The sequence below is a fragment of the Bos indicus genome, chromosome 15, assembly GCF_029378745.1.
Source record: "Bos indicus isolate NIAB-ARS_2022 breed Sahiwal x Tharparkar chromosome 15, NIAB-ARS_B.indTharparkar_mat_pri_1.0, whole genome shotgun sequence".
NCBI classification, from domain to species: domain Eukaryota; kingdom Metazoa; phylum Chordata; class Mammalia; order Artiodactyla; family Bovidae; genus Bos; species Bos indicus.
This window is the reverse complement of record NC_091774.1, coordinates 45,237,348-45,257,670: the sequence shown is the minus strand read 5'-3', so window position 1 is coordinate 45,257,670 and position 20,323 is coordinate 45,237,348. Positions and strand designations below refer to the sequence as shown.

At 38.1% G+C, this 20,323-nt stretch overlaps 1 protein-coding gene across 1 annotated transcript; it reads left to right on the top strand.

Annotated features, from left to right (window-relative positions):
• The first annotated feature begins 14,942 nt into the window (after positions 1-14,942).
• On the top strand, positions 14,943-15,875 carry LOC109569459 (olfactory receptor 5P1-like). The gene has a single exon (XM_019974821.2). The coding sequence runs from the start codon at positions 14,943-14,945 to the stop codon at positions 15,873-15,875; it is 933 nt and encodes a 310-aa protein (XP_019830380.2).
• The last annotated feature ends 4,448 nt before the right edge of the window (positions 15,876-20,323 follow it).

Sequence of the window (20,323 nt, the reverse complement as noted above, 5' to 3'; positions counted from 1 at the left end):
CTAATTGTGAGTCAAAGACCCATAGTAAGTTTCCTTTAATAAAATTAAACTTACAATTAAGAAAAAAATTGGTTCATATAAACATATTTCATCTTTTAAAATCATTTAAAAATGTTATTCATATATTTTTTCCAAAATTGTACTCTACCATAGGATTATTGTGTCTCCAAACATTTAAGCCTGTGTGCATTTTCAACTGCAGTCTATTCTGTAATAAGAAGATAACTATAGTTTTGCTTGTGTACATTCTGAAAGGAAATGACAAAGTGGAATCTGAAAGTTTCTGGAGACGTTCTGCAGGAAGCAGAACAGAACATATACCTGTTCTCTCAGGTATATGCTGAGCATGGACTTTAAGATCCATAAATTCTGGCCTATGTTCCTAGTCTCTGGCTCCAGTCACCACCCAGAGAATCCCCAGGGAAGAACAGAAGTCCCTGACTGACTTGTGAATTCTGTCAGGTTCAACAGTGATTTCTCTCTAGGAATTAGTAGGGTCCTACTTGGTGTGCTGTGGTCCACGGGGTTGCAAAGAGTTGGACCCAAATCGGTGACTGAACAACCAAAAAAACTCCTCAGGGACTGAGTGGAACAACCTCTTGGAGTGACTTGTTCATGGTCAGGCTTACATCCTTCTCTCAGGAAGCTGGAAGGAACTGGATTTTTCCCCCTGAATTTGTAACTGTTTCCTGGAGATGCTCAATCAACCTCTCTGTGCTGATGACAACTGAATTTGTTGAGCTTTCCTGTCCCTCTTTAATGTTTCAGGCACAGATTCTATATTTTTGCTCCCAGAGTCATGGGGCATTAATCATCTCCTTCATTCATTTATTCTTTCATACATTCAAAAAGCATATTGAGTTACTCTTGTATTCCAGAGACAGTCACAGGCCATTGGAAATAGAAGTTACAAGCACCTAATATATTTTCTCTCATAGTATTTATTTCTGGAGAAGGCAATGGCACCCCACTCCAGTACTCTTGCCTGGAAAATCCCATGGATGGAGGAGCCTGGTAGGCCGCAGTCCATGGGGTCACTAAGAGTCGGACACGACTGAGCGACTTCACTTTCACTTTTCACTTTCATGCATTGGAGAAGGAAATGGCAACCCACTCCAGTGTTCTTGCCTGGAGAATCCCAGGGACAGGGGAGCCTGGTGGGCTGCTGTCTCTGGGGTCGCACAGAGTCGGACACGACTGAAGCGACTTAGCAGCAGCAGCAGCAGTATTTATTTCATAGCATAAGCGTAATAATAAAACCAACAAGTTAGTGATTCAGACTATTTGAAGGGGGTAGGGGTATAGAGAAAGAAAAAGCAGACAGAGTAATGAAGCTTAACCTGCCAGCGCAGGAAGTGTCAGTGTTGACCTCATTGGGAAGCTAACATCTGAGTAACATCTGAGGTGAAGACACTCACTGCCTATTGTACAGGATGTTACCTGTGTACATTTGTGCAAGTCTAATATTCCACTCATGTTTACCTTTAGGATTATGACAGGTTTGGTAATTTGAATCAACTCCATGGTGAGCACAACAAAAACAAATGATAGGATGCTTAAGATAAAATATCACAGAAGAGATTATAGTATAAGGAATTGCTTTACCAGGGACTGTGAGAATCCAGAGAAGTACACCTAACACTCACATATGCTTCAGCAATGAGAGAATTTGACAGGCAAGAAGGAAGTGTTACCATCCCAGGTTTGCATTCAGTGATGTTTGGGGATGGGTGGAACAAATATCAAAGCCTAGGGTACAACTAGATAAGAATTATGGGGATAAGTGTAACATATATCCTCAAGATAAGCAGAAACCCAGTGACCAAGTCTTGCACTTATGTGCAGCCCTGGAGATCTAGAGAGTCTCAAGCCTTCAACTTGGGTATAAGGTTCTGTCAAGCACAGGTGGTACTTCTGAGTGAACTGAACAATCAAATGAATAACTCAAGCCTCAATTATTCCTACTAAATATTAAACAGGATAAACAACACACACTGAAAAATTATGACCAGCACCAAGGAAATAAGGTATTACACACATCATGGGAGTCAGTGGAAACAGCAGACAACAGAAACAGAATCATTAAGATATATGGGCATCAGTCTCAGGAGGTTGAACTTTTCTAAGAATCTGTCCATTTCCTTTAGGTTGTCCATTTTATTAGCATATAGTTGCTCATAATATTCTCTTATGATCTTTTGTATTTCTTGTTGTCTGTTGTAACCTCTCCTTTTTCATTTCTAATTTTGTTGATTTTTCTCCCTTTTTTTCTTGCTGAAATAGAAATTATGAACAACCTAATTACAAACACTGAAATCAAAACAGTGATCAAAAATCTCCCAAAAAATAAAAGCCCAGGGCCAGATGGCTTCACAGGGGATCTCTAGCAAACATTTAGCGAAGAGCTAATGCCTATTTTTCTGAAACTCTCTCAAAAAACTGCAGAGGAAGGAACACTCACAAACTCATTCTACACGGCCAGAATCACCCTGATACCAAAACCAGGCAAAGACAACATGAAAAAAGAAAATTACAGGTCAATATCCCTGATTAACATAGATGCAGAAATCCTCAACAAAATTCTAGCAAACAGAATTCAACAACACATTAGAAATCTCATACACCATGATTAAGTTGGGTTTATATTGGTATATACCAATATAAACAAATCAATCAATATGATATACCATATTAACAAATTGAAAGATAAAAACCATATGATCATCTCAATACATGTACAAAAAGGCTTCAACAAAATTCAGCACCCATTTATGATAAAAATGTTTCAAAAAATGGGTATAGAAGGAAGCTACCTCAATATAGTAAAGGCCATACATGAAAAGCCAACAGCAAACATTATTCTCCATGATTAGAAGCTAAAAAACATTCCCTCTAAGATCAGGAACAAGACAAGGATGTCCACTCTCACCACTATTATTCAACATAGTTTTGGAAGTCCTAGTTATGGCAATTAGAGAAGAAAAGGAAATAAAAGGAATCCAGATCAGAAAAGAATAAGTAAAACTCTCACTGTGTGCAGATGGCATGATACCATACATAGAAAACCCTAAAGAAACTATCAGAAAATTACTAGAGCTGATCAGTGAGTTCAGCAAAGTTACAGGATGTAAGGTCAATACACAGAAATCACGTGCATTCCTGTATACTAACAATGAAAAATCATAAAGAGAAATTAAGGAATCAATCCCATTTATCATTGTAACAAAAAGATAAAATATCTAGCAATAAACCTACCTAAAGGGACAAAAGACCTGTATATGGAAAATTATGAAACTGGTGAAAGAAATCAAAGATGACATAAACAGATGAGAGATACTTCATGTTCCTGGGTAGGAGGAATCAATATTGTGAAGATGACTATACTACCTAGAGAATCCCAGGGACAGAGGAGCCTGGTGGGCTGCCGTCTATGGGGTCGCCCAGAGTCGGACACGACTGAAGTGACTTAGCGGCAGCAGCAGCAGCAGCAGCAAAATGGAGACAAAACCAATTATTTCTCTAAATACCAGTAACAAGCAATTAGAAACGAAAATTTAAAAAAATTATAACATAAAATAATAAAGTATCTAAGGAGAAAAAAATTCCAGAGAAAGTGAAAGTGAAGCCGCTCAGTCGTGTCCGACTCTTTGCGACCCCATGGACTGTAGCCCATCAGGCTCCTCTGTCCGTAGAATTCTCCAGGCAAGAGTACTGGAGTGGGTTGCCATTTCTTCCTCCGGGGGATATTCCTGACCCAGGGATTGAACCCAGGTCTCCCACATTACAGTCAGACACTTTACCGTCTGAGCCACCAGGGAAGGAGAAAAAAATCCCAGAGAAGAGGAAAGGAAAAAAAAGCCATAGAATAATTTAAGGATTAAGGGTTGAAATGTCCCAAATCTGGTTTAAAAAAAAAAAACTTACCTAAAAATCCCAAAGCATAGTGAATCCCAAAAAAGATACATACATATACATACTCACACACACACTTAGTCTCATAGTTGTGAACATAATAGCAGAGTACTGAAAACCAAAGTGAATCTTGAAAGCAGCAAGAGGAAAACATATGTGATGACATTATATGCAGGGAACTCTGATATAATTGGGCTTTCCTGGTGGTTCAGATGGTAAAGAATCTGTCTGCAATGCAAAGGCCTGGGTTGGATCCCTGGGTTGGGAAGATCCCCTGGAGAAGGGAATGGCGACCCACTCCAGTATTCTTGCCTGGAGAATTCCATGGACTTAGGAACCTGTCAGTCTATAGCCCATGGGGTTGCAAAGAATCAGACCTGACTGAGCAACTAACATTTTCACTTTCTTTCTAATATAATTAATGCCTGATTTCTAATCAGAAAAAAAAAAAAAAAAAAAAAGCCATGGAGGTCAAAATCTATTTGAATGAAATATTCAAAGCTGTAAAAGGGAAAATAAACTTTCAACAAAAAATTTTATAATTATAAAACTACCTTTTAAAAATAAAGAAACAATTAAAATATCTTCAGACAAACCACCCTGGAAAGATATGTTGTCCACAGACCTAAGCCACAATAAAAAGCTAAAGGAAAAATTATAAGCCGGAGGAAAAAATTCTAAGATTTAGTTTTGATGTATATGATGTAGTAAAATACATTAAAAATGAAAGATATGTGTGTATAGTATGTATGTGTGGTTTAAGCTGCTAATTGATCATTCTCTATGCATCAGTAGAAGCACAATGCAAGAATCAAAAAGCACCAAAAATAATACATATTATGATCTGGGTTGAGAAACTTAACAAAGTTGTCAATTCTACTTATATTAATCTCTAACACGCATGCAATCCTAAATAAAATTCCAAATGGATTTTTTTTTTTTTAGAGAACACAAAAATTAATTCTAAAACTCATATGGAATCAGGGACTTCTGGGTAAAGATGAAATAAATACAAGCATCCAATTTTATAACCCTCTTAAACCCCATTAAAATGACAAAAGGGGAATTTTTAATTTTTTGTTACTTTATTCATTGAAGGATACCTATATATAGCAAAATGCATAAACCTAGGTATATGTTTGGAGAGTTCTGACAAATGTGTACACCCACGTAACCAACACACTAGTCAATATGAAGAACAATGTCATCACACAATAAAGATTCTATATATCCAAACTGTAGGCTTTTTTAAAAAATATTTTCTAAAGTATAATAACCTTCAGTAAAATAAGCAAATCCATTTAAAATGGATGATTTAATAATATTTACCCATTTAATCATTAAACCGGAACCACAGTCAAACAAAAAAGCGTTTCAGTTATCTCTCAATGATTCCTTCTGCCCCACGGCAATGCATTTTCTCTGTACACCTAATGATTTGTTTAGGTGAGACAACTAATTAGAGACAACTAATGATTTGTTTTCTGACAATATAAATCAGTTTCTTTTTTCTGTAAATTTGTAAGATGAGGCGTATATAGTATATACACTATGGATTTCTTATACATATACACTATATTATTTCTTATACAGTATATAGAGATTTCTTTGTCTAATCATAATTATTTTTATAACTTTATAATTATTTTATGATTATTTAATCATAATCATAATTATTTTGATATATACAAATACATTAATAATTTATATATCCACAGTTTTGCTTTTTATTGTAAAGTAGTATTTCATTGTATAGATATACCACTTTTCTAAATCTACTCTCCAGTTGGTGGGAATTGTTTCCAGTTGGGACTACTGTGAATGATGTTGATATGAACATTTGAATCATTTCTGTGTGGACATTATTTTTCATTTATTTTAGGTAAACACTTAAGAGTGGAATTTCTAGGAGATATGCTTTTGCTTTTAGAATTTTCAAACTATTTTCAAAGTGATTGTACTGTTTTATATTCCCATTTGCAATGTTGAGAGTCAAATTGGTTCACAATCTTGCCAACATTTGATATTATTAGTTTTCTCTAAATGGTATCTATTTACGCTTTTAACTTGCATTTTGATATTTCCAACTTATCAATTTTTTGATATGTTTATTGGACTTTTGGTGTCAAGAACTTTTTGCATAACCCTGATCATGAGTAACTCTATGCTTTCTTCTGAAAATCTTACATTTCACATTTTGGTCCATATCCATCTTGACTGTATTTTTGTATAAGGTGAAATTTAGGTTGAGGTTTGTTTGGTTTTGCCTATGAAATTCTAATTATTCCAATTATTGAGACACTATTTATTAAAAAACTATCTTTTCTCCATTGAACTATCTTATCTCCACTGAATTGTAATTTTGTTTGAAGTTAGTTGGCTATACTTGTGTGAACCGGTTTCTGAATTTTCTGTTCTATGCTGTTGATTTTTTTTTTAACACCAAAAATGTTTTGTATTTGGGTATAACTGATTACTACAATGTTGTGATAGTTTCAGGTGAACAGTGAAGGGACTCAGCCATACATATACAAGTATCCATTCTCCCCCAAATCCACCTCTTATCCAGGCTGGCACATGACATTGAGCAAAGTTCCATGTGCTATACAATATGTTTTTGTTGGTTGCTACTGCTGCTAAGTCACTTCAGTCGTGTCCGACTCTGTGCGACCCCATAGACGGCAGCCCACCAGGCTCCCCCATCCCTGGGATTCTCCAGGCAAGAACACTGGAGTGGGTTGCCATTTCCTTCTCCAATGCATGAAAGTGAAAAGTGAAAGTGAAGTAGCTCAGTCGTGTCCGTTGGTTATCCATTTTAAATAAAGCAGTGTATACATTACCTTCTAAAAATCCTTAACTATCCCTCCCCACCCCCACAACCCCACCACCCCACCCCCTGGCAACCATGAGTTTGTTTTCTCAGTCTGTGAATCTCTGTTGTATAAGTTCATTTGTATCATTTCCTTTTAAAAGTCTTTTTCATTTGCAAATGATTGTAGAGAATTCAAAAAATTAATTTTTAAATACTGACTATAATTATATTTAATAAATTTACTTCATACAAGGTCAATATTTAAAAAATCAACTGTATACTGACACTAAGCAACTGAAAATTAAAAATAAATTTTAAGGAGTTTCCTTATGGTTCAGTGGTTAGGGCTCAGTGCTTTCACTGCCATGGCCCAGGTTCAAATCCTGGTCAGGGAACTAAGATCCCTGCAAGCCACAGGGAGAGGCCAAAAAATAATAAATAAAATTTTAAATTATTATCATTTATAAAAGCACCAAATATTAAGGTGTCATTTCTCCCTAAAATGAACTATAAATTCAATGCAATAGCAATAAAAATTTTACTGGGTTTTGTGTGTGTGTGTGTGTGTGTGTGTGTGTAAGTTGATAAACATTTAAAAATTTCTATGGAAAATAGACGAACTTGGAGTACCTAAAACAAATTTTGAAGAGGAAAACGATTTTCAGTCAGTTCAGTTCAGTTCATTCATCCAGTTGTGTCCGACTCTTTGCGACTCCCTGAATTGCAGCACGCCAGGCCTCCCAGTCCATCACCAACTCCCGGAGTTCACCTAGACTCACGTCCATCGAGTCGGTGATGCCATCCAGCCATCTCATCCTCTGTCGTCCCCTTCTCCTCCTGCCCCCAATCCCTCCCAGCATCAGGGTCTTTTCCAATGAGTCAACTCTTCGCATGAGGTGGCCAAAGTATTGGAGTTTCAGCTTTAGCATCATTCCTTCCAAAGAAATCCCAGGGCTGATCTTCAGAATGGACTGGTTGGATCTCCTTGCAGTCCAAGGGACTCTCAAGAGTCTTCTCCCACACCACAGTTCAAAAGCATCAATTCTTCGGCACTCAGCCTTCTTCACAGTCCAACTCTCACATCCATACATGACCACAGGAAAAACCATAGCCTTGACTAGACGAACCTTTGTTGGCAAAGTAATGTCTCTGCTTTTGAATATGCTATCTAGGTTGGTCATAACTTTCCTTCCAAGGAGTAAGCATTTTTTAATTTCATGGCTGCAGTCACCATCTGTAGTGATTTTGGAGCCCAGAAAAACAAAGTCTGACACTGTTTCCACTGTTTCTCCATCTATTTCCCATGAAGTGGTGGGACCGGATGCCATAATCTTCGTTTTCTGAATGCTGAGCTTTAAGCCAACTTTTTCACTCTCCACTTTCACTTTCATCAAGAGGCTCTTGAGTTCCTCTTCACTTTCTGCCATAAGGGTGGTGTTATCTGCATATCTGAGGTTATTGGTATTTCTCCTGGCAATCATGATTCCAGCTTGTGTTTCTTCCAGCCCAGCGTTTCTCATGATGTACTCTGCATATAAGTTAAATAAATAGGGTGACAATATACAGCCTTGACGAACTCCTTTTCCTATTTGGAACCAGTCTGTTGTTCCATGTCCAGTTCTAACTGTTGCTTCCTGACTTGCATACAAATTTCTCAAGAGGCAGGTCAGGTGGTCTGGTATTCCCATCTCTTGAAGAATTTTCCACAATTTACTGTGATCCACACAGTCAAAGGCTTTGGCATAGTCAATAAAGCAGAAATAGATGTTTTTCTGGAACTCCCTTGCTTTTTCCATGATCCAGCGGATGTTGGCAATTTGATCTCTAGTTCCTCTGCCTTTTCTAAAACCAGCTTGAACGTCAGGAAGTTAACGGTTCCATATTGCTGAAGCCTGGCTTGGAGAATTGTGAGCATTATTTTACTAGCGTGTGAGATGAGTGCAATTGTGCAGTAGTTTGAGCATTCTTTGGCATTGCCTTTCTTTGGGATTGGAATGAAAACTGACCTTTTCCAGTCCTGTGGCCACTGCTGAGTTTTCCAAATTTGCTGGCATATTGAGAAATGCAAATTAAAATAAAAGACTTAAGGCTACACACATATTAGAATAGCTTTTCTTTTCAACTGAGTATACCAAGTGCTGAAAAGGACTCAGAGCAAACAGAACTTGATACAATGCTGGAAGGAATGCAAAAATGGTACAGCCATTCTGAAAAAAATGTTTTGCAGTTTCTTATAAATATGCGCTAACCATAACACCAAGCAGTTACAACCCTAAGTATTTATGCAACAGAAATGAAAATGCATTTCCAAAGACTCATATAGAGATATTTATAGAAATTTTATTCATAACTGTCAAAACCTAGAAAATCCTCAAATGTCCATTATTGAATGAATAGGTAAATAAATGGTAGTACACTAATACAGTGACTATTACTGAGAAGATTAGAACACAGTCCAGACACTCTAAAACCTGTCCTTCACAATATCCACAACATCATTTGAAATTGCTGTCACATAATAAAACAAACAAAACTATAGAAATATGGTCCAAACTCAAAATAAAGGTTTGGAAACTAATCTCAAGGAAAGGCTGAAAACAAAATTATAGCTTGCATTTCAGGAAACTTGAAAAGAAACTATAAAAGTTTCAAGTATAAGAATTGAAAGAGCATAAAGGAACTAAAAACAAAACTGACCCAGAGTAAAATAAATCTATATTTTCATTCATTGAAAAGATTAAAACACATAGGAATAATGAAGGAAAAGGCAAAAATATTAATTAACCAAATAAGACACACAAAAGAGGGCATAACTACTCACTCTGTAGATATTAAGGTAGTTAAAATAATACATAGTATGAACAATTTTATATCAGTAAATGATAAGAAATGAGTATTTTCCAGAAAAACAAAACTTTCTGGGATTGAAAAACAAAAAAAATCCATCAATCTTCAGGCTGAGAGGAGAGACACAGAATAACCTACCAACAAAGTTAGTAGAAAATGTTTCTCCCAACTTTATGCAGCAACTATAAAAATACCAAAATGATCTAATTTTTCAGTGACTATTGCTTTCTTAGTATGGTGTACCCAAGCCTGAAATGTTATTTCTATTACTCGAGATACCCAACTACTAAATTGTTATCATTATGTGACAGCATCCAATCCCTCCTCCAGTAACAGCAAACTCTCAGAACTGAATCCAGAACCTCTTGCTCTTCTTCAATATACTTAAATAAGAAGCCAAACCCTTCAAAGCTCCTGTACCTTCTCTCGATTGTTGAGAGATATGTGACACTTCTCTGCAGAGCCCTCCCTCACTACACTGACCCAACAATCTTGATTTTGTTGGACTATAGGTTATTTCTGGTGGCCTTTGGCTGATTAAGCTTTGACAACATAGTAGTACATATTTTTATTTTAGTGGTGGAATAGAGCTGCAAATTAATGAGATTTCAAGTATGAATATGATTAAAGTTTTCCTAAGTAAAGTGTGGATAAACAAAAGTTATTGAAGTCAAAAAAGTAAAGGAAATTTGAGGTTAAGTGGTCAGTTGAGCTAGTTTAATGGTTAGAAGTTGCCTTCGCTCATGACAAAGACAGAAATGGAGAGGAAAATGGTCATGCAGGTGATAAAGTCTTCGAGGGTTGAGGAGCAGCATGGAAGTACCATAGCTGGAAAGTCATGAATCTCAAAGGAGGACGCATCTGGGACTGAGGATGTGTGTGCTGTGCTGTGTTCCTCGGTCGTGCCCGCTCTTTGAGAAACCATGGACTATAGCCCTCCAGGCTCCTCTGTCCATGGGGATTCTCCAGGCAAGAATACTGGAGTGGGTTGCCATGCTCTCCTCCAGGGAATCTTCCCAATGCAAGGATCAAACCAGGGTCTCCTCCATTGCAGGTGGATTCTTTACTGTGTGAGCCTCCAGGGAAGCCCAACACAATAATTTGCAAAAGGTAACAGGCTCCTCCCGACTTGAGTGAGTGTGACTCATCATAGCCAACACATCCAGGAACTTTGTTCCATTTGTCATATATTTGAGACACACCAATAACTTCAAATAACTTTTCTAGTTTATTTCTCTTTTAAATCACACAAGCCTATAAAGTACAAGTTCCTAATCACGCTAATCATAAAACTGAGTCTCAAAGAAGTTAAACAATTTTATTGAATTTATATACCTCAAACTGAATGCAGGCTTCTTGGCTACAAAACCACACCTAGTATTTCTTAAACCATTTAAATGAAGGATCCCTTTTTTCCCAAGCATCCATGGGTGAATATTTTTAGGAAGATAATAAAATGAGGTCTATTAAAAAAATTTAGTAAGAAAAACCAAAATATAAATGTATAAACCCAGTTTTCAGATTACTGGAGTCAACACACAAAATTACTTTCTCAAATTGCTATAAAGGATATAAATGATTCCCCACAACTCCCACTGTTATTTGGTCCTGGACGGACAGTAAACAGTTTGCCAGCCAGCACCGGTCCAGGCACTACGCTTTGAGTAATACCGGACTGTGCTTTTTTTCTGTGTACTTACTCTTATTACTCTGTGACTTTCCCCACTACCTGAAGCCCTCAATTAAAGGAACTTTTGTCCACAGAGATGTAATTAGAGCCCTGGTGGCATTGACTCTTGTACTGATCTCCCACCAAATTTGTATTTCAACAGTTTTTTCTCCAAGTTTCTGAACAAAGCTTCCATCAGGATCCTCAGAAGTATCCCTTTTGTTAGGAACTGGACTTTCTACTTATGCCACCTTAATGAGACACATACCACAAGTCCCTTCTGGAGAACAGACCTAGGAAACTTTATCTCACAGGGGCAAGTAATAATGCCCAAGGGGATCCATCACATTCTATTACAGCCTTCACTTTCCTCCCAGCACACACACACAGACACCCACCCTCATGTTCTTGATAGACGGGGAGGATTCAGTGGTTTTCACTGTTGGGTATTCAGTGCACAACTACTTGTAAATGTAGTGGAAAACATTTGCTTTACTACATTCTCTTTGGAATCAGTATCAGCGATTCTGGCTCTGAAAGGTGAGTGCAATAGTCATGGATTTTATTAAACTTGTATTCATTCAATGAGAAATTAAAAATAAAAGAAACTCTGTCAACAACTTTAGCTCTTGAGTCCTGTTGAAACTCTGGCCTCAGCAAAACTTGCACTGCAGAATGGTCATCCTGAACACCCAAAGCAAGCTGCCCAAGAGACCCCAGAGAAGTGTGGATGGTCTGCAGAAGTCAGAGCCACTGCTAAGCTTCTATTACTGCAGCTATGATAATGAAATCAAGAAGAAATCAACTTATATTCAGGTTGGATGAGGCACAGAGCATAGGGGGCTACGCTTTCTCTCTATCATCAAAGTGACCAATGCATTGAAGGAAGGGATATTTGAGCTTCAGAACCCCTGAGCCAGCTGGAGAAGCATCAATAGGATGTTTATAGAAAGAACCCTAAGTAGCCAGCAGAGAGGACAGGGAGGGCAAGAATTAGTTATGAATCATTACACTTCTCATCAAAAATTAAATAATTGAAAACCTACCAACACATCATTTTTACTTAATGAAAAATAATTATTTAGCTCTGATATATGATCAAACACCTTTGAGTACTTTGTAGATATCATTTCTTTTAATCTCACAACAAAGCTGCATTATAAGGACAATTATTCCCATTTTAAAATGAAACAAGGAGTCAGAGAGTTAAGTATCATGTGCAAGTTACAATATCTGGTCACTGGGAGGATCTGAGTTTTCCATCTCCAGTCTCCATGACTGCTGTCAGCAAGATTGAAGCTCACACTGTGTGCACAGTGAATGCAGGATTGGCCCCCCTTAACTCTTCTTGAGTCAGAAGGCAAAGAGCACACATGCTGCTCAGTGCTTGGCTGAGTCCTCAGATAAGCGTATGTTCAGAGGCTAAGAGCAGAACCGTGGGGGATCTGAAAGTATACCATGGAATGAATGGGAAAGGGATTTGTGAATGTTAATTTTTCAAAAGGGGAGGCAATTAAGGCATGCTCTGCTTAGTTGCTCAGTTGTTGTCTGACTCTTTGACTCTTGGCAATTGCATGGACTATAGCCCACCAAGCTCTTCTGTCCATGAGGATTCTCCAAGCAAGAATACAGGAGTGGGTAGCCATGCCAGCTTCCAGGGTATCTTCCCAACCCAGGGATCGAATCCAGGTCTCCTGCACTGCAGGCAGATTATTTACAATCTGAGCCACCAGGGAAGCCCAAGAATACTGGAGTAGGTAGCCTATCCCTTCTCCGGTAATCTATCCAGGGTCTCCTACATTGCTGGTGGATTCTTTACCAACTGAGCTACCAGGGAAGCCCATATTCAAGTATTAGTGTTTTGATATTGAAAGGAGATGATTTGTGCCAACCACATAGAGAATCAAGTGAAAAACCAAAAACAGATTTTTCATGATTGAGCCAACATACCTTGAAGTAAGCTTGACTCTCACTAGGGTAATTTAAGTGCACTTACAGAAGATGAATCAAAAAGAACACATTGTTTAATGAATTGAAGATGCTCAGCTATTGGTTCATAATACCTCACAATTCATTCTGTCAAAATCCCACCACTGGAAACAATAAAGGCTTTCATATTCTAAAGTAAGACATTAAGAATGGTGAATATATTTTATACTTATATTTATCTTTATGGTAAATGTTTCAAATCTTAAGAACTGCAATAATGTTAGCAGAAAATTATCTTTCTATGAAAATGAGAAACAATAACACTAAATAGAACATTTCATGGTTGGGTTAATGTGACTCTTAAAAGTACAAAAGTGGTAAAGAAGTGTGTACGGATATATGTTTCAAAAAGTAGTTAGGGGTAGAATATGAAGCTCCATGAATATTGTACTAAGGAGTTGGGCCATATATTCCATCTGGCATATTCATTATACAAATCATGCCTAAATTCACTTAACATGTTCTCTTCAGCACATTTTACTCCCACACACTAGTTATTTGTGATGCAGGGATACACACCATTTTGAGATGACTATGTATTAATTGAGAAGAATAAAATATAAACAAGCAAAAACCAAACAAAACAAAATCCCATAACCCAGTACAAAGAATGGCAATCTAGACATCTTCAAAGCATGATGTCCACCCAAAGGAAATTTTTCTGATTACACCTTAGATGTCAGAGCAGATTTTGTAGAGAAATGAACTTGCAGGATGAGTAGAAGTCACCCAGGATAATGATGGTGGGAAGTTGGGGACCATCCAAGTGAGAGTACAAGGATTAAAGGTCAGAAAGGGTAGAGTGCACTAAGGGGACTCTAAAGTGTTCAGGAAGGTTGAATCAGTGCAAGTGTTGGATGGAAACATCCTGAGAGACAAGCAAAGAGTCATATGCAGGGGATACATCAGAAAGCATACACTGTGCTGTGCTAAGGAGGGTAGGTTTCATCTTGGAGGCCAAAGAAAGTATGAAAGACTTGGAGGAATCCCTTTCACATTACCTTTTACTTCAGTAAGAGATCACTTTGGCAGATGTACTGTGAATTATAAAGGCACAAGAATGAAGACAGGGAGGCAAACAGATAAATACAATAAAAGAGACAAATGAACAGGGCCTAAAATGATTAGGGATACTAGCAGTGCAAATATGGGAATGGATAAATAAAATGGAGAGCTAAATTGTAGATAGTATCAATAGGATTTTATTAGATGTGGTACAGTGAGAAGAAGGCGGCTAGGGTCACTTCCGTGTTTCAGACATGAGAGATTGGGTGGATTGTAGTATCATCCCACAAACGCAGGACATAGGAGTGGTCTAACGAAACGGTGAGTTTGGTCTGGAGAAGGCTGAGTTTAAGGTATTTGTGGGATTTCTAGCTGGAGACTTCCAAGATAACTGAACTTATATAACTGGATCTTGTGAGACAGATATTTCTAGAAATAAGGTTGGAAAGATATTATAAACATCAGACAAATAAAAGAATATAATGAGGTCCCAGAAAGTGAGATTGAATCATTCTTCTTTTGTGAAAAAAAGAGCTCCCCCCCCCCAAAAAAAAAATCCTGTTCAGCACCATATTTACAGCTAGGCAGAGGGAGAAATCATTGTGAATAAGTGTAATGAATAACCAAGAAAAAATAAGAATGTATAGAATAAAAACATTTTTTAATGAATTTTCAAATTACCCTCAACAGGAACAATTCCCAGAGGAGATGGAGGCTGGAAACCACACCAGTGTGACAGAGTTCATCCTTTTGGGGTTAACAGAGGATCCTACACTTTGTGTCATCTTCTTTGTAGTATTTCTAGGTATCTATGTTGTCACCTTAGTAGGCAATATCAGCATAATTATTCTGATAAGAAGCTGTTCCCAGCTTCAGACTCCCATGTACCTCTTCCTCAGTCACTTGGCTTTTGTAGACACCCTGTTTTCCACATCCATCACACCTATGATGATTATAGGATTCCTGAAACGTAGATTGGCCCTCCCAGTTGCTGGCTGTGAAGCCCAGCTTTGTTCTGTGATCACATTTGGGACAGCTGAGTGCTTCCTGCTGGCCGCCATGGCCTATGACTGCTATGTGGCCATCTGCTTGCCCCTGCTCTATTCCACCCGTATGTCCCCCAGAGTCTGTGTCCTCTTGGTAGGGGCTTCCTATGTGGGTGGATGTGTCAATGCTTGGACATTTACTAGTTGTTTATTGACTCTGTCTTTCTGTGGACCAAATCATATAAATGACTTTTTCTGTGACTTCTCCCCTCTGTTGAAACTTTCCTGCTCAGATGTCTCCATCATTGAAATTATCCCTTCCATCTCTTCTGGCTCCATCATTGTGGTCACAGTGTCTGTCATAGCTCTCTCTTACATCTGCATCCTCAACACCATCCTGAAGATACGCTCCACTGAAGGGAGACACAAGGCCTTCTCCACCTGCACCTCTCACCTCACTGCAGTCACTCTCTACTATGGAACAATTACCTTTATTTATGTGATGCCCAAATCCAGCTACTCAATTGACCAGAACAAAGTGCTGTCTGTGTTCTACACAGTGTTGATCCCCATGTTGAACCCCCTCATCTACAGTCTGAGGAACAGAGACGTAAAGGAGGCCCTGAGAAAGGTAATTCTAAGAATATATTCTTAGGATCCATTCCCAACATTTCAGATGCTCGTTCATCAGCATTACATTTGTGTGTGTCTGTGTGTTATTCGCTCTGTTGTATTCGACTCTTTGCAACCCCATCAACTATAGCCTGCCAGGTTCCTCTGTTCATGGAATTCTCCAAGCAAGAATGCTGGAGTGGCTAGCCATTTCATCCTCCAGGGGATCTTCCTGACCCAGGGATTGAATCAGAGTCTCTTGCATTGCAGGCAGTTTCTTTACCATCTGAGCCACCAGAGAAGCCCACCCACCAAATACTGCTTAACTGATTGATTAAATTTAATCATAATACTTTTAATTCTCACTTATATACACTTATAAACCAGTTGGGAGACATCTTGAAATCAGTAAAAATGACAGTAATTACTTTCACTATTACATGTTAACACTTGCAGATGCCTAGAACTTTTTCTTTAATGATTTCTACTTATAATATGCCCGGCCCTATTCTAAGTACATTGGTATATTAGCTGGGTTATTTCTTGTAAAAATCCTACATTAGTAGTTCTTATTTCTATTTTATAAATAAATTATCTGATACAGAGATATTAAATAGATTGCCCAGAATGATACAGCTAGGAAGTTTTTCAGTCTTTGAATCTAGAAAGTCTGAGTTTAAACCACCATGCTTCATCATTTAATTTTCACAGCAATATCATGATGCTGCTTATTTAAAAATTACCCCAATTTACAGATGAGACTACCAAGTCTCAGAGGGATTCAACAGTTTGAGAGATAAGGACCCGAGTCTCTGATTCACTTGGAATCAAGTCCTCTCATTCCATGTACTTGATCTACTCTGTAAAACATTATCAGTTCAAGGACTTCAGCACTGTTACTGATCTAGAGGATTTGAGCAAGATAAGAAATCCTAAGATGTTTCTTTTCATCAGCCTTCTGAAAAAACTCTGCTTTCAGTAAGTCTAGGTTGTGAGGACTCCAAAAACAAGTATGAGAATGGGAAAACTGGATTGGTTTACATCTATAAAAAATGAGGTCTAGACATGACAATTACATGATTTGACTGGAAGTCTAACTATATTTAAGCACATACTACAAACAAATATTCCCACTTGGCATAATGTAGTTTCCCTTAGTTGTAGAAGCTAAAAAGCATATCTGAATTAACATTCGAACTAATGTGATAACATTCAGAGTTCCATAATCCAGATTTATAAAAAACTTAATTAAGAAGTGCTGCCAAAGAGTGTAGTAAATGTATTTCTTACATAATAATCTACCCTCATTTTTTTCTGGAATTCAGGAACTCCCAATTCAATGTAAATACAGAGACAACTTTTTAGAGCATTTGAAAGCAAGACTTAGATTATAAAAGTCCTTGACTCAGTGTAATGGGGTGAAACAAGTGAGGATTGGGAGACATAGTAAGAAACAAAACGGGATATTATTTATAATACATTGCTAAGTTAAAATGTAGATTATCTGTGATATTCTGGCAAATTTTAGGTGGGAACACAATGATTAAATGAAACAAGAATAAATTAAAACATGAAATGATCCAATAATGGATAAAGAAAAACATTCTCTAACCACAACACATCTGACACCAAATTTGTGGTATTTTTTCCCCCATATCAACCAACCGGAATACCAGTATGTTCTAAATATCCAGACATCAAATTGATATTCTATTCTTTCATTCAATTCTGACACTAACTCCCTGGAGGTACAGTCAGATTTCACAGGTTTAAGACTCAGTTCCACAACTCTGCCCTCCGTTCTAACACCAGTCGCAAGTAATGGGTCCCCAAGGTATCCACATTTCCATCCAACTTGGCTACAAGTCAAGGATTCCCACAGGCCTCTTCCAGGTTTGAGAGTTTGCTAGAATGACTCAACAAAATTCTCTGAAGCATTTGCTTACATTTACCAGTTTAACATAAAATATATTATAAAGAACAAATTAACAGCCAGATGGAGAGACACACAGCACCAGGTCTGGAAGGGTCTCCAGGGCAGGAGTTTCTATCACCAGGAAGCTGAAGTGTATAATCTGGAGTGTATAACCCTTCTAGCACATGAATCTGTTGTCAGTTTGTAAGCTTTCCACCCCATAGTTTAGGAGTTTTATGGAGGCTATGTAAAAAGTCTCCAGCCTCTCCAACCTCACTGCAGAAACATGTGTGAATGCAAAGTCCCAAGTCTGTAATCATGGTTTGATCTTTTTGGTGACTAGTCCTTTTTTTTTTTAAATTTATTTAAATTGGAGGCTAATTACTTTGCAATATTGTAGTGGTTTTTGCCATACATTGACATGAATCAGCCATGGGTGTACATGTGTTCCCCATCCTGAACCCTCTCATCCAGAAGCTATACCAAAATCCCACCGAGAATCTTCTCATTCCAACAAAAATACTCCTATCACCTAGGAGTTTCCAAGGGATTCAGGAGCCCTGTGTCAGGAACCGGGTTTAGAGAACAAATATTTGAACAAAAGATACTTCTAGCACCCTTTTCATTCAAGAAACTGCAAGAGTTTTAGAGCCCTATGTAAGGAACTGGGGGTAGAGACCAAAGATTTATTTCTATTATGTCACAGTCAACTACCTGGTATGTGGCTATGGACCACTCATAGCAAATGACCATAAAGAATGAAGATACTGGCACACTGTTAGAATTCCATTTGGTCATTAATAATTATTCAGCTCATTATCATAACATACGAAAAGGTCCCCCAGGGTGAGGCTATTCAGGTTTACAGGCTTCCATTTAATCTTTGGTCTCAGCAACATATGGCTTCACTCTTCCAGGCATCAGGTTTAATTGAGCTAGGAGTCAGAATTATCACTTGCTTTGAGTCTCTTTTGAATCTCTTCTATTAGTAGAATATTGGATTTTTAATAAATTGCAGTTGTAATTGTCCTGTAAAAATCCTAAGTACATACTGACTAGTATGACCAGAGCTTTAATTATGTGAACTTTGAAGCCCTGCATACATGACTAGCTTCCCTCTGGACATTTTGTACCCATATCTCAGTGGTCAGAGTGTCTGTATTTTACCTCAGGTATCATATGAGCATTGCTAGTTGGGAATTATGTGACAAACAATAATTTTTAGATCTGTTAAGATTTATATATTTATCTCTTCGCATGTGTGTGCTAAGTCACTTCTGCCATGTCTGACACTTTGTGACCCCATGGACTATAGCCCCAGGCTTCCCTCTGCATGGGGTTTCCCAGTCAAGAATACTGGAGTGGGTTGCCATTTCTTTCTCCAGGGGATCTTCCCAACCTAGGGATCCAACTCACATCTCTTACCTCTCCTGCATTGGCAGGCAGATTCTTTACCACTTGCGCCACCTAGGAAGCCCATCTCTGGACATATTTATGAGTAATTCTTGGGAAAAGAGGAGGCAGCCTCAAACATTGACAATTCCCTCCCATTGTGATCTCCAAATACAAGAGGAACATTTAGTCAAGGCCTTTTGGTTATTTTACATGTAAATATGGGATAGTTATTCATTCATTTCAAAAATATTTGTTGAGCCCTGATAATATTCTAGAAACTAAACACTGCAGATGTCTTAATAAATTGATAGAGATATAAGGTGTAATAGAACAGAATTCTCATGTAGCTTAGATTTTAGTCGGGGAGACACTAGGGAATAAATATTATAAATGCAGAACATATGAGTGTCAGGATGATACAAATCAGTTGAGTTGATAGGACTTATAAAAGGTAACTCTGCTGGTATGAGTGGTGACTCCTAGTGATAGTATGACAGGGAAGGCCACTGGAGCAAGTGATAGTTGAGTAGAATGTTGAAAGATAATAAAGACCAAAGCTGCTAGACAGAAAACAGCTTGTGCAAAGATTCTGAGACTCTCATGGTAAACAAGGAGGAGAGCTACACAGAAAGGGTTCAATCACAGGCTGCTTCACTGGCCATGGAGAAGTGCTTGAGTTTCACTCTACAAGGAATGGGAAGACATTAAACGGCTCTTTGACAGTTCTAATGTTCTAATAGTCTTCTAAAGAAACCTCTGTAATTTGGGGGCTCAGATTATTTGGTGAATGTGAACGGTTTGTCAGTTATTAGCAGAAGTAATGTAATATGCTGGTTATCCATGGCTGCCTGACAAGTCACTCAAACCCATTTTATTATCTTACATTATATTGTGAGTCGGGAATTCTCATTGGGTTTGGCTCAGCATTTCACCTGCCCTGCATGCATTAATGAGAGTCACTGAGTGATACTCAGGTGGCACCTGGGCATGTCTCAAGAATCCAAAGTGGCTTCACTCAGATGCTTGGAACCTTAGCTGCTGCTGCTAAGTCACTTCGATCATGTCCGACCTTGTGCGATCCCACAGACGGAAGCCCACCAGGCTCCCCCGTCCCCGGGATCCTCCAGGCAAGAACACTGGGGTGGGTTGCCATTTCCTTCTCCAATGTATGAAAGTGAAAA

Excerpts from the sequence above, each read along its gene's own strand:
- LOC109569459 (XM_019974821.2), top strand. The coding sequence starts at position 14,943 with ATGGAGGCTGGAAACCACACCAGTGTGACAGAGTTCATCCTTTTGGGG.